Source organism: Podarcis melisellensis, assembly GCF_964234715.1.
Source record: "Podarcis melisellensis genome assembly, chromosome: 3".
NCBI classification, from domain to species: domain Eukaryota; kingdom Metazoa; phylum Chordata; class Lepidosauria; order Squamata; family Lacertidae; genus Podarcis; species Podarcis melisellensis.
The window spans coordinates 63364452-63377722 of record NC_138530.1 but is presented as its reverse complement, the minus strand read 5'-3'; the positions used below and the strand labels follow the sequence as shown (position 1 = coordinate 63377722).

General features: G+C 39.3%; 1 protein-coding gene across 1 annotated transcript in view; it reads left to right on the top strand.

Moving 5' to 3' along the window:
* AKAP7 (A-kinase anchoring protein 7) overlaps positions 1-13271 on the top strand; it is a 79091-nt gene that overhangs the window by 20223 nt on the left and 45597 nt on the right. Inside the window, exon 5 of the mRNA XM_081907239.1 lies at positions 287-447. Coding sequence (XP_081763365.1) covers positions 287-447 — 161 coding nt within the window. The remainder of the gene's footprint in view (positions 1-286; positions 448-13271) is intronic.

Genomic DNA, 13271 nt, shown 5'->3' with positions numbered 1-13271 from the left:
ACACTGAGCGACCATGTGCCTCAATATTCGTGTAAGAAATAAAGATGTGTAAATTCAGGCTCTTTCCTTTAGATGCTTTTTGATACCATTTAGACACATTTTCTGAGTCCACATCAGAGCTGGTACTTTATGAGAGCTGTATATGCACAATATTTTAATTCACTCTTGTTGTGCTTTAAAAATGGAGGGTGTAAAATGCAGCCATTAAGAATACTAAGCAGAAGAGTTGGTATTACTGAAGGAGATGAATAACATCAGTTCTAATATTTATTTTTCCTCTTGATAGTGCGGTTGGTGCTTTCATGGCGAGTAAAGATTTAATTGAAGAACTACTGCAAGGAAAGCCATTGGATCTGTCTTTTCAAGGAACTGATCACTTTAGACATCAAGTTGGATTTGTGAAGTTGACTGACAGTGATCATGCATCCACTCTTTTAAAGATAGCAGGTAACTCTTTTTAGCAGTGTTACATAGTGCTCAAAAAGCATCTCTTGACACCCTGCTAATGTAGATTGGTCCTCATACTCACTTCTATTTAGGAGCAGCTAACTTTGAAAACTATCTGAAGAAGTGTGTATGCACACAAAAGCTCATACCAATAACAAACTTAGTTGGTTTCTAAGGTGCTACTGGAAGGAATTTTTTTATTTTGTTTCGACTACGGCAGACCAATACGGCTACCTACCTGTAACTTTGAAAACTTTGCATAGCTGCGACAGCCTGATCCTAACATGTTTATTTCAAAGTAAATTTCACAGCATTCCATGAAATGCTTAAGACTGCATTTGGGCGGGCGAATCCTCTCGTCACACCACACCAACATCTGCTGCACCAGCGCTTGCGCAAACTGATTCTATTTGTGATTCTATGCACTGCTCTTCACCTCAAAAGAAAGCAAAACAATAGTACCTGAAATAAGAGTGATAACATAGGTGTGCCACCAGCACCGCAGCACTCTTAACCACTTTGTCTCCATCCACCTATCACAAGACTGATGACACACTCAGACCCAGCTCAGATGCAATGGGAAATGGTGGGTTCCTCCTATGAATTGCAGTGAGCCTGTGCTTTGGTCCAAGCTTGCCCTCACAAATCATAGTTTAAGCAACCCTAACTTAAGTTTGAAAATCTTTGGAACAGTAAATAGTTTAAATTTGAAATTGGACATTTTCAGTCTCTTACTTAAGGGTGTGAAGGAGGAGAGGGAATGTGTGAACCTGAGAGTTCTTGTAGCAGGAAACCATAGTTTTTCTTAAAGTATGAATTGAAGGTACCAGTGCAGGAGTAATGATGGCAGGGGTGCTATGGTGTCAGAAACCCACCTCACATTCCCTCCCACACAATGCATAAGAATACTTCCAGGAAGAACCCACGGTGTTTCCTTTGTCAGAGACAATCTCCCAGAAACTGACCAATCACACAACTCCTTCCTTCTCTCTCCGCCCTCCATGAAGGTCCTAGCTGTACGTAGTACTCAAGTGACCCTATGGTGAGCTGTAGCTCAGTGGAGTAATACACGCTTACCATAGAAGGGGGGCTCAGGTTTGATTTCTTGCTACATGCTCCCAGGAGAAAAGATTGGAAGGAGCCTGACATGCACCTGAGAGAGTGTGGGATGACTGGCGCATGAAACAGTGACCACACTTGGGTCAGTGTCTGACTTCCACAAGGAAAAATGGGGTCAGGGTATAGATTGGTATGCTTGGTGTTCACCAATAAACGTGTTTGTTTTTCCAATAAGCTACAGGGTAAATATGTTCTTATGCTGTGTTTTGTTTGAAGGAGACCGTGCTCCTACTTGTATCTGATGGAATTTAATTTAGTCCATAAAAAGCTTATGCCATAATGAAATTTGTGTGGGCAGAGTTCCGCGTAGCACTAAGGAGATTGTTTCATCAGTGCAAACATTTTTGCTCATCCAGCAGAACCATCTCCCCTTTGATCTCCCACCTCTCCACACTGTTCTAGAGATTCTCCCAACCTTCCAGAACAGATTTGGAGGAGGAGTCCTTGCAGTGGTTTCCACTAATGCAGTGATGGCCAAACTTGGCCCTCCAGCTGTTTGGGGACTACAACTCCCATCATCCCTAGCATCCCTTTGTCTTTGTCTTGAGGGTGCCTCAAGGCCCTCCTTTGATTTTTCTACTACTTGATAGTTGAGAGTTGTTTACCTGCTGCATTTTTCACATTCAGGGCAATGGAAGGCATTCTGTGGTCACTGGAGTGCTTAGGCAGGAAAGGATTAAGAACGTGGGAAGGTACCATTGGTCAATATATTCCAGTATTATCTATACTGGCTGCCAGCAGTTCTCCAGGGTTTCACGGCAGGAATCTTTCCTGATCCTAAATGGAGCCAGGGATTTTATGAATGCAAGCTATGAATGATCCTTTCCCTAGGGATTGAGGGTATTTGGGAGTCACACTTTGAGGTGTAGTTTTTTCCACCAGTTAGATCCTCCCATTGCCAGCATGAGGTGTCTTGTCCCTGCAGCCCGTGTTTCAGCAGTGGAATTGAGATGATAGGTGGAAGTTTATATCTGGAAATCTGATTAAGTTCAAATCTTCAGATAATTCATACTTGGAAACATTTTGACAGATTTTACTTAGCAGTCTTCTATTACAGAACCCATAAATGCCAGATTTCCATTAAACATTAACATCTAGTAGCATGAGATTAATTGGACATTTATTCATTACAATGATATATAATTGCTCGCTGTTCTACTAGCTACTAAGTGCAAATTCTAGCGAGCTTTAACATCAAACTTTACATTGTAATTCCACTTAGAATGAAAGTGTTAGACTAATTAACAGATGTGCTAGTAATTGCTATGGATTGCCTTAGAATCCAGGGGGGGAAAGTTCATTATAACTTGCTGATAAATATCACCGAAGTGGCTTTGAAGGGGCGTATCACAGATATATAATATGCTAATAAAAAAAAAGATTCTTAAGATCTGTTTCCCCCTCTTGAACATTTATATTGAGCATGGCCATTGGACAGACTAATTTTAGCTACATAGCAGCATAGGATTGATAAGATATACTGCCACAACTTAATAAGTTTAGAAACTCTGATGCAAATAAATCTATAGACATTTGAACCTTTTCTTTCACTCATATACAGTATAATATTGGTTGAAAAATTATTTTCTGTAATCAAAGCAACTTTGACCAAAACATACTGTATTTTGGTCAGATGATTGACTTAAATTTATCCTAAATTAAGAAAACCCTTCCCAGCTATATTATCAGCAATGATTTTGGCACATGGCATTCAAGTTAGAATTCTTTTAAACATGTGCAGTTACTCCAGAGATCAGTCAGTGAAAGTATGTATGCATTTTTAAAGTAAGCTTAAATCCATGTGAAATATTGGTGTAAGGCAAGTTTTATGTGAAAGAAATATACTATGTTTATCCAAACCTTGACTTCATTTGGTTATTTGCATTCAGTTATTGGTCAGGAATTACATTATCGAGGTTTAGCTTCCATTTTAGATCAACCATAGTTTTAACATCTATCTCCAAAAACTGAATTAAGCTTAATTTTAATTATGGAATGAAAACAAGTCAGCTTTATAAACTCTAGTTTGTGGTTTGTTTGTTTGTTTGTTTCCTCTAACCAAGAATTAGCACTACTATAGGTCTATCATAATATTTAAGATACCACCTGACTGCTGTGGGTTTGGACATCACAACAAGCTGTGATTAGTTTAAAACAGAAGGAAAAGTTTTTGAACTTCTTGTCAGACTGGAGGAGATGGGTAATGTTGAGCCTGAAGTTTTCTACAACTTGTTGTTAAGTCTTATCTGAGAATGCAGCTTTTTGGGGGTTCTCCCATGCTTGTCCTGAACTTTCTACTTAACTGCAGGAACCAGAGTGCTAAGTCTGATCCTATTTTCATCCACTGCAGTGGAAGCAACGGAGTCACTTTATTTATTTATTCATAAATGTATCTAAGATTTCAGATTCCAGAGCTACTCTAAAGGGAGGGAAAAGGGAACAAAAGTGAATGTTGCATAGGAAAACAGAGACCAGACAATCTGTTAATGCGTTTTTATTGAAAGAAATTTAACAAAAAGATCTCAGTGCTGAAGAAATGCCTGGAGTTTGTCATTGTCCTTTTAGACTGTATCCCAAATTCCAACCGTTTCTTGGAAAAGGTTTCTTTTAAGACATTATTAGAGGCAATGAATGATCTTTTGTGTTCTGAGGAATGTGAAATCATACCATGCCTGAACATTGCGTGACTCATATTAAGACATTCATCAAAGTTGCAAAGGCCACTGCCATCTTGGTTATCTTCTACATAGCCTTATATAGCATGCACAAGCTTTCTCTTTAACTCTGCTCTTTACGGATAATTAGTCTAAAACCTGTATTTTTTCACAGCACAGTTGGAACTTACAGCAAATATTTCTGTGTTGTCTCAGCTCCGTTCTTTTTGTTTGGGGAGCCTATGCCTTTGGCCCTGTATTTCTGTTTAAATTACAGTAATTATTTGTAAATTTGTAACTATGCATATGCCAGTTTTTTGGTGATGCATGTCAACTGTTTTGGCCACGAGTAAGTGACCACTCTATCAAGGCTTATGCATTTTGCTTTTGCCACTGTATCCTCAATCAGCATTCATATCAACTCAAAATGGGATATTCTAGAAAACACAAGACTGGTGTACGTGTAATGCAACACATGATTTGTGAATCAAGATCTAGCTTCAGTTTGTGTTTCTTTCATGTGGAGTCAATCTCTGGCTTAGTTCTCTTGGTTAATATTAACAGTGGTTCATGGTTACATGTTTACTGACAGTGACCATGGGTAACACTAAGTATGATTGCTTCTTGAAGCATATTTTTCCCCATTATTCGAAGCAGATTTGCAATCCGTGGTGACAAGGGAACCAAGGGGGAATTAACTTCAGGAAAAAGAGAGTAGGTGGGTGGAGTAAGGACTTCCTGTTTTCCAGGCTGTATTCTCATTTGCAGTCAGTGGATTAAAAAGCAGAGACGTCACCTTGCTGACAAAGGTCTGTATAGTTAAAGCTATGGTTTTCCCAGTAGTGATGTATGGAAGTGAGAGCTGGACCATAAAGAAGGCTGATCGCCGGAGAATTGATGCTTTTGAATTATGGTGCTGGAGGAGACTTTTGAGAGTCCCATGGACTGCAAGAAGATCAAACCTATCCATTCTGAAGGAAATCAGCCCTGAGTGCTCACTGGAAGGACAGATCCTGAAGCTGAGGCTCTAATACTTTGGCCACCTCATGAGAAGAGAAGACTCCCTGGAAAAGACCCTGATGTTGGGAAAGATTGAGGGCACAAGGAGAAGGGGACGACAGAGGACGAGATGGTTTGACTGCGTTCTCGAAGCTACCAGCATGAGTTTGACCAAACTGCGGGAGGCAGTGGAAGACAGGAGTGCTTGACGTGCTCCGGTCCATGGGGTCACGAAGTGTTGGACACGACTAAACGACTAAACAACAACAAGAATTACTTTGGCATGCTACTACTTTTTTGTGTGGGGTGGGGTACTTTTCTGAAATGGAAACAATATGATTGCAGTGCTAATTTTTTCTCCTGTGGGCAATTCATTTTACAAGGCCCATTTAATCATTAAAAAAAAACAGAAAAAGAGTTGACCAATGAGGCAGAATAAAAACAAAGGTAACAACAAAATACCTCTGTAGGTATAGGATAGATTCATATTTCACATTGTATGCTGAACTGAAATATAATTTACTTAAGGAAGAGCATTTATGTTCAAAATGTATGCTGCATCCATGGATCTTCCTTTGCAATTTAATAATGTTCACCATGGGTCTTCACTTTTGACAGATATTTATTTATTGTAAAAATTCATTGAACCTCTGTCATCTTTCCACCTCCTTTCGTATACACTGTACTAAATCAGTATAAAGGTGCATAAGAAGACACTTGTTGGATTAGACTAATGGCCAGTGTAGTTCAATATCCTGCCTTTTACAGTGGTCAACCAGTCTTCTCCCATTGCTGCTTCCCAGCAACAAATACTTGGAGACATAGTGAACCTAGATGTTGCATAGCTAGTAGATATTGTTGGATTTATGTCCATGAATTTGTCTAATTCCCCTTTAAAGCTTTGGTATAGCATCTTGTGACCACATCCACATCTTGTGGTAATGGTCAATGCATAACATACCCAAACTCTCACAGGGGACAAGTTGGTTCATTATGCAGACAGAGGCGTGCAGGCAGCATTGGAATTTGTGACTAAGTAAAGCAAATGTTTGACCTTAAAATTGGACAATATGACTTAGCTTTACAACAAAGACTAAATTATTTTAGAAGGACAGTCAATATAATCCCTCACATTTCTTTCTATATTTGTTTTGATTTATTAAGCGCTGTTAAAGAATGGCAATTTTTTCAATGAACTTATTTTTCATTTTTTTAGATGAAAACTAGCATTGCACAAAACTGGCATCACACATGCCCTAAAAACTACTGCTTGGCAGCTTTTTGTGTGTTTTAGCCATTGTATAATGTGTAAGGGCACCTCTTGTTTACCACATTACTCTTCTTTTCAAGTAAAGTTTTGTGGGTGAGCATGATACTATGAAAAGGACCTACATTCTCCAAGGTTCTTAGGAGATCACAACTTCAGCAGTGCACTGAATATGGATAGATGCTTCCATTAGACCACCATTCCTCAACCTAGCACCTTCCAGATGGAATTGCATGGTGACTTGGGCTGACCAGAGATATAGTTGCAAACATATGAAGGGTGCTAAATTGGCGTAGGCTATCTTAGTGCAGGTATTACATTGTTTTGCTAATTTGCAGGATTATATAATTTTTTATTTATTCAGTGGCACAATGAAATCAATGTCTTCACTTCCTTGGGCAGTTAAGCCAATTTTCTCCTTTTATTTCCTCTTCTGTCTCTAAATCTCCCCCCACTGGCTACATCCATCTTCCTTGTACTTGGTTCATCTCTCTCCATCACTATCTTTTTCTGCTTCATTTGTTGAGGAATGGTTTTGCTGTTGATGGTGTGATCTACCTCAAGACAGGTTGAAAACCACCAGATGAAGATGAATTACATGTTGCATGCAGTAGCTTCTGGAATGCCAGAATCGTTATTCATGATTCACTGTTGAGCTATGGCTGGAAGTATATATCTTATAGGGAACATGTGTCTGCCAACAAAAGTATCATCTCAGCATTCTCTCCTCCTGTAAATCTAGTAAAAGAAAATTTGTGGCATGGTTTCCACTTGAGTTCATTGGCAGGCTGCTACGAGGGATGTCCGAGAATTCCACTCTAAGTGGACACAGATATAGAAATGCCCTTTGTCTGTGTGTTTGTGCAGTGCTCAGGACTGGAATTCCTTGGAAGTGAATGTGGTCTGCATTTGTTCACAGCAGGGTGAGGTTTTTTTTTAAGTTCATAGATTATGTATAATTAATGTCATATTTTTTGACATGCTGCTTTTTTTGGCATTTCCTAACGCTTATAATGTAGCTCAGTAGTTGTTTGGAACCCTGTGATGAGACAGCTTATTGATGGGCCATTACCTGCTTCATTTACTTTGAAAGAGAGCATATGAGGAATAAATGACACAAAGTATTTGCTTTGGCTGAGAAAGGTGCTGTCAAGGTGTGAGAAAGTCATTTATGTATTCAGGTTGTTGCCAAAGGAGACTAGGACTGCAGGCCTAGCCATGTTGTCTCAGAAGTAAATACAATTGAATTTCATGAGACTTACTCCCAGGTAAGTAGGGTTAGGGTTTTAGCTTTCATTTGCTTCCTATTGTAAATTATAAAAACCAGTGGGGTGCATCATTCATTCTCCTTCTTCTAACATGAAAAAGTGATCTCATTGCCTGTGGATCTTACTTGCACTCCTCCATTAAGGTGCTAACCTGTTTGTCAAGTGGGAAGAACCATCTTGATATGACTTCCCGGTTTGACCACCCCAAATCTATATTTTAAAGTAAATTTAAATTTAAAATTCATTTCCTCTCTCATTCCCCCAGGGTTTTCTTGACTAAACTGACCCTCACCGATGCTGCAGTAAGCGAAATGAGATTGGATGACAAGTTTATTCTGAACTATGAAGTAAACCCCAATGAATTCAATTGACTTACTTCTGAGTAGACTTGATTAGGCTTGCAACCATTGGTATCTGAAGAAGTGTGCATGCACACGAAAGCTCATACCAAGAACTACGGTAACTTAGTTGGTCTTTAAGGTGCTACTGGAAGGAATTTTTTTTGTTTTGACTATGGCAGACCAACACGGCTACCTATCTGTAACTGGAACCATTGATAGCTTTGTGATGGGCCATTAGCCATTTAATTAACTTAGTCTTCAAGGTACCACAAGGCTCTTTGTTGTTTTTGCTGCCAGAGGCTACCCTCTGGAAATTCATTAGCTTTGGAAAACAACAACAACAACAACAACAACAACAACAACAACACACACACACACACACACACAGAAGGAAGGTAACAGATTTGTAAATATCTGTGTTGGCCGAGATATACAAGTTAAATCAGAATGTGGTATTGGAGTGGATTGAGGTATGCTTGTACATCCCTAGCTGTTATTTGTAAGGGGTGTGGAAGTTCTCAACACAATGACATCATATCACATGTTTTCTGTTATGAGATATTATCAGGGAACGGGAGGAATAGATGTACTGTACAGCTGCTTCTTTTAGAGGCAGCCGCACAGGATCCATGTTGTCTAGCTCCATTGTAGGGATATACGAATGAAACTTTTTAAAGTTTATTCTTTATACCATGTAAGATGAGGACTGGGTTTGCATTTTTTACTAGTGCCACACCGTTCTCTGGTAGAGTAACAATATAGCTTATGACAGAAGCAAGAACAGGAAATTAGAGATTTTTAAGACCAGCCAGCAACCAGACCTTCTGAATCTAATTAGATATGAATCTTATACAGGGATTGTACATGGCACCAACAACATCTGGGTTTTCCAGAGAGCCTGTACATAATTCTTGGCAGCAAGTCTCTAAACCATTTCACACAGAGTTAAAAGCTCAGTCGCAGACCAGGCAGGGCCTCGTTATTTATGCAAACTGATTAATTATTGCACAGTGCAGATCAGTTGAGCAGTTTTAGTAACATGTTGTTATCTGCTAGAAGCAACAAGTTGCAATGGTATCAAAATTGTAATTTGGAAGTGGTCAGATGAAGTAAGCCTCTTTTTTTGCTGTTGTTAGTCATCTGTCCTGATGGTTTTCCACAGATCAGTTGTATGCTGGCAAGACCAAGTGTTAGATTAGATCATCTGGCATTCCTTTTATTTTGTTTGTATTGTTTCCTAAATGAGCTCATCTGAAAGATATAACATTCTTTGTACCATTATGACCACTTTATTTCTCAGCGCTAGGAGAAGTGCTGATTTCCTGAAAGCAGATAGCTCCATAGGTCATTAACTGGAACAGAACAGTGAATTGTACTTAAAAAAAAAAGTCAGTGGCAAGCAACTTCAGTACTGAGAAACAACAGCAGAACACAGAATGGTTATCCTGTAAAATTCAGACTTTGCTTGAGAGTCCAACTGTTCAAATACAGAGAACTGGTGCTCTGGCCACAGGAGGGAGCCTATATTTCATGAAAAGAGCAGCACACTTTAAAAAGCAGCTCCAGAGGGTGAAGAAAGATAATAGAAAACAGATCAGTTTTACTGTTTTCTCTCCTTAGTCATAGGAAAAATAATTTCCCTTTCATGAGGACAATATACAGCAAGCCGCTGAACATGGGAATTACCTTTATTAATGTTTCATATGGAGAGTAGATTAATTTATATTGCTTTACTTTGTCACGTAAGTTTGATCTTGGAACAATCCACTATGGAAAGAACTGCCTACACTAGACCAGATCAAGGAGCCATCTAGTTGAGCACTTTGGCCCACCTGAGATGTGACCACAAACCATGGCTTGTGCTAAGCATGAGTATACATTCCTTCTTCCTTCTGCTTCATGTGTGAGGGATGACTGAAAGCTTCCAATTCCTCTTAAGAATAAACTACAGCTAGCACACCAGGATATCACACTATGGTTTGATCCTGGTTTGTTTCAATTTACAAAGGGAGAAGTGGGGAGACCTATGTCAGGAACCCACACAGTTTTCCTGATCCAAATTATTCCCCCTCCTCTGCATGGGTCAAAAGTGCCATTGAAGCAAGAATTTGGCATCTTATTTCTATGAATATTGGTTTCACTATTTTGATGTGCATGTTTCACTAATGGCACTGTATTTACCGTAAACATATAAGAAATGGGTATAATATCAGCGCTCAGAAATTATATCAGTTTTCTTAATCAGTTGCAATTCCTCAAATTGAAGCTGCCGGTATTTTATTTCTTTAAAAGCAAGTGGAACTTAATTTCTTCAGGTTGGTATCCCATATTAATAAAACAGGACAGAAACAGAGCGACCTGAGAGTCTTCTACATTAAATATGCATTATTGTATGCCATTTTGGTCATTTATACTTCAGTGAGTATAACACAACAGATGGAATATTTAAATGCATTCATGACTGTAGTGGAACATATAAAAAAGTAAAAAGCTTATGCAGGTTTGGTAGAACAGAAACCAGAAGAAGTATATATCTAGTACATTAATAATTAAACCTAAATTAAAAGAAGCTTCGTGGTAAAATTATACTGCTAATATATTTTTGGCAAGAAAATAAGGTTATAGGGAGATTTAAGTGAATAAGAATCAATTATCCCAATCAGAAGATACATATAATTTGATTCTGTTAAATGACTTCATCGTTTTGGTTTATATTTTAACTTGGGATGCTGGATAGTAAAATTTTAATATATTTTTTTTAAGTTTCATTACATAAAACTGTGTAAATGCATCCTACTGAATTCATTGTGTCTTCTCTACTATAAATTGTTATTGAACAACTTATTTACAGTGTAATCCCCCAACAGCTGCAGGGCCCCTACACTTCCCCCTTTCCAAAGCTTGCTCAGGCTGAGTCCTGGCAGGTCTCAGACATTCCTGTGATAGCACAGTGGGGTGACTGTGCAACATCTGTTGTTGCTGTTTGCAGCTGTTCAGAGCAGTTACAACCATTTCCACTCAGGTATTGGAAGCTCATAATTCCTGATTCTCCATTAGATACAGTGGCTTTGTGGACAGTATATGGACACTTCAGTTGTATGCTGTCTCAGAGCCCAGAGAGGTCTGGGACTTGCCCGTTTTTGAGTGCCTGGTATACAAATATAGTATCTGATACCCATATAGTAAACCACTCTGGACCCTATTTCATACCAGGAAAATGAAAACACAGAATAAAATGTTAGCAAATATATCTGTGTTGAGGGATGGCTTTTAGAAGAATGGTGACAAGAGAAAAGGGCAGAGTTTTAGGAGAGTAGAGAAGCTCAGTTTTGCCACTGAATCAACCATAGGGGGTGAATTATTGTTCTTGGAAGAACAAGTTGGGGAAAGAGCCATGCTGAACTGGAGTAGCTGAGAGCTGATTTGCTTTGCTGTTCAGCTCATGGACATTGGTTTTCAATTTAGTTGCTGTAGTCTGAGCTGGTTGTATGGTATGCACATGACCAGCTCAGCCTGTGGCAGTGCATCTGGGAATCAGCATGGGCCAACTCAAAACTAGAGCCACCCTGGGGTGAAATAGGCCCAAGATAGCTTATCAAGGGAGAGCACATTGACTTTGAAAGTTGATAAGCAGAGAGGCACTGGAAGGAAAAAACAGAGGGTTGCCTAGAAAAGCTATTTAACTGGCAAATCCACAGGTCAAGGCACATCTGGAGTGGAGAGGGTGAGAAAGTATCTCATGAATTATCTGTAAGTGCAGGACTAGGGATGCTATTGTCGGACTACATTGTGGTAAGACAGTTATTTCTTATACCTTATTCCTTATCTTAGACTCCATTACAGACTTGAATTTGTTTTATTTTGTTTCACCCATTAGTAATGCAATAGGTACACTTGTTAATGCTCTGACCTTCAAAGATGCATCACAATTCTAATTTCTGAAATTCTGACTGTGTTCTGTTTTGAGAAACATGCCTAATTTCTTCGTTTTGAAATTATTGGAGAGTAATTACTGACGCATTTCCTGCGTAAACTTTCCAGAAGGAAATGGACATCCCCAGTAATTTCTAACATTGATTATATGTTTTTCAAGTCATTTGAAATGGCTGTTTGCCTCTCAGCATGTGGCCTCAGTACAAAATCAATACCAAATGAAGCTCTGACTCATACGTTATTGATCTGTCTATTCCATTATTCAACTCTTGGAACTGCATTTTTGCTTGAAATGCAAACAAAAGTATTTTCTAATGTATATACAAATCTCTGGTTCTTAAGAGCTAGTGGGGAGGTTATACTTTGGGTACCATCTACCAATGAAATAAATAAAAAAAGGATTTGTCAAAGCAAGGAATGGGGTTTTCTCAGCAGTAGTGTCCCAGTTCAATATTTCCTTTCAGGAGAAGGCCCACGAAAGATTGCACTTAAATTTCTTTTTAGAGACGGCTTAAAATATTTACTAAGATGTTTATAATTTAAGGGGATGCGGGTGGCGCTGTGAGTAAAACCTCAGTGCCTAGGACTTGCCGATCGTTAGGTCGGCGGTTCGAATCCCCGCGGCGGGGTGCGCTCCCGTTGCTCGGTCCCAGCGCCTGCCAACCTAGCAGTTCGAAAGCACCCCCGGGTGCAAGTAGATAAATAGGGACCGCTTACTAGCGGGAAGGTAAACGGCGTTTCCGTGTGCTGTGCTGGCTCGCCAGATGCACCTTGTCACGCTGGCCACGTGACCCGGAAGTGTCTGCGGACAGCGCTGGCCCCCGGCCTCTTAAGTGAGATGGGCGCACAACCCTAGAGTCGGACACGACTGGCCCATACGGGCAGGGGTACCTTTTATAATTTAAACTTCAGAGTTATTGTTTCTGTTGATGGGTTATTGAAGCAGAGAGGTGTTTGCTAGATCTTTTGCATATTTTGTGCAAATTATTTGTTGATTTCTTTAAATGTTTTTTTTAAAAATCACTTTGAGTTTTTAGTTGGAAAGGGAAGTGAACAAGAAATTTAGTAAGTAAGAGATTCAAGTTACTGTAATTCAAAACAAGGATGGCGGTAAGTGGATTGGATGTGTGTTCCTGAAATGCTGTATCTTTATCTTTCACCACCACTGTCCCTGTTTATTTAGTTTCACATGGATGAAAAATAAGCAATGACTCTTCATGGATGCTCCATATAAACAACATTT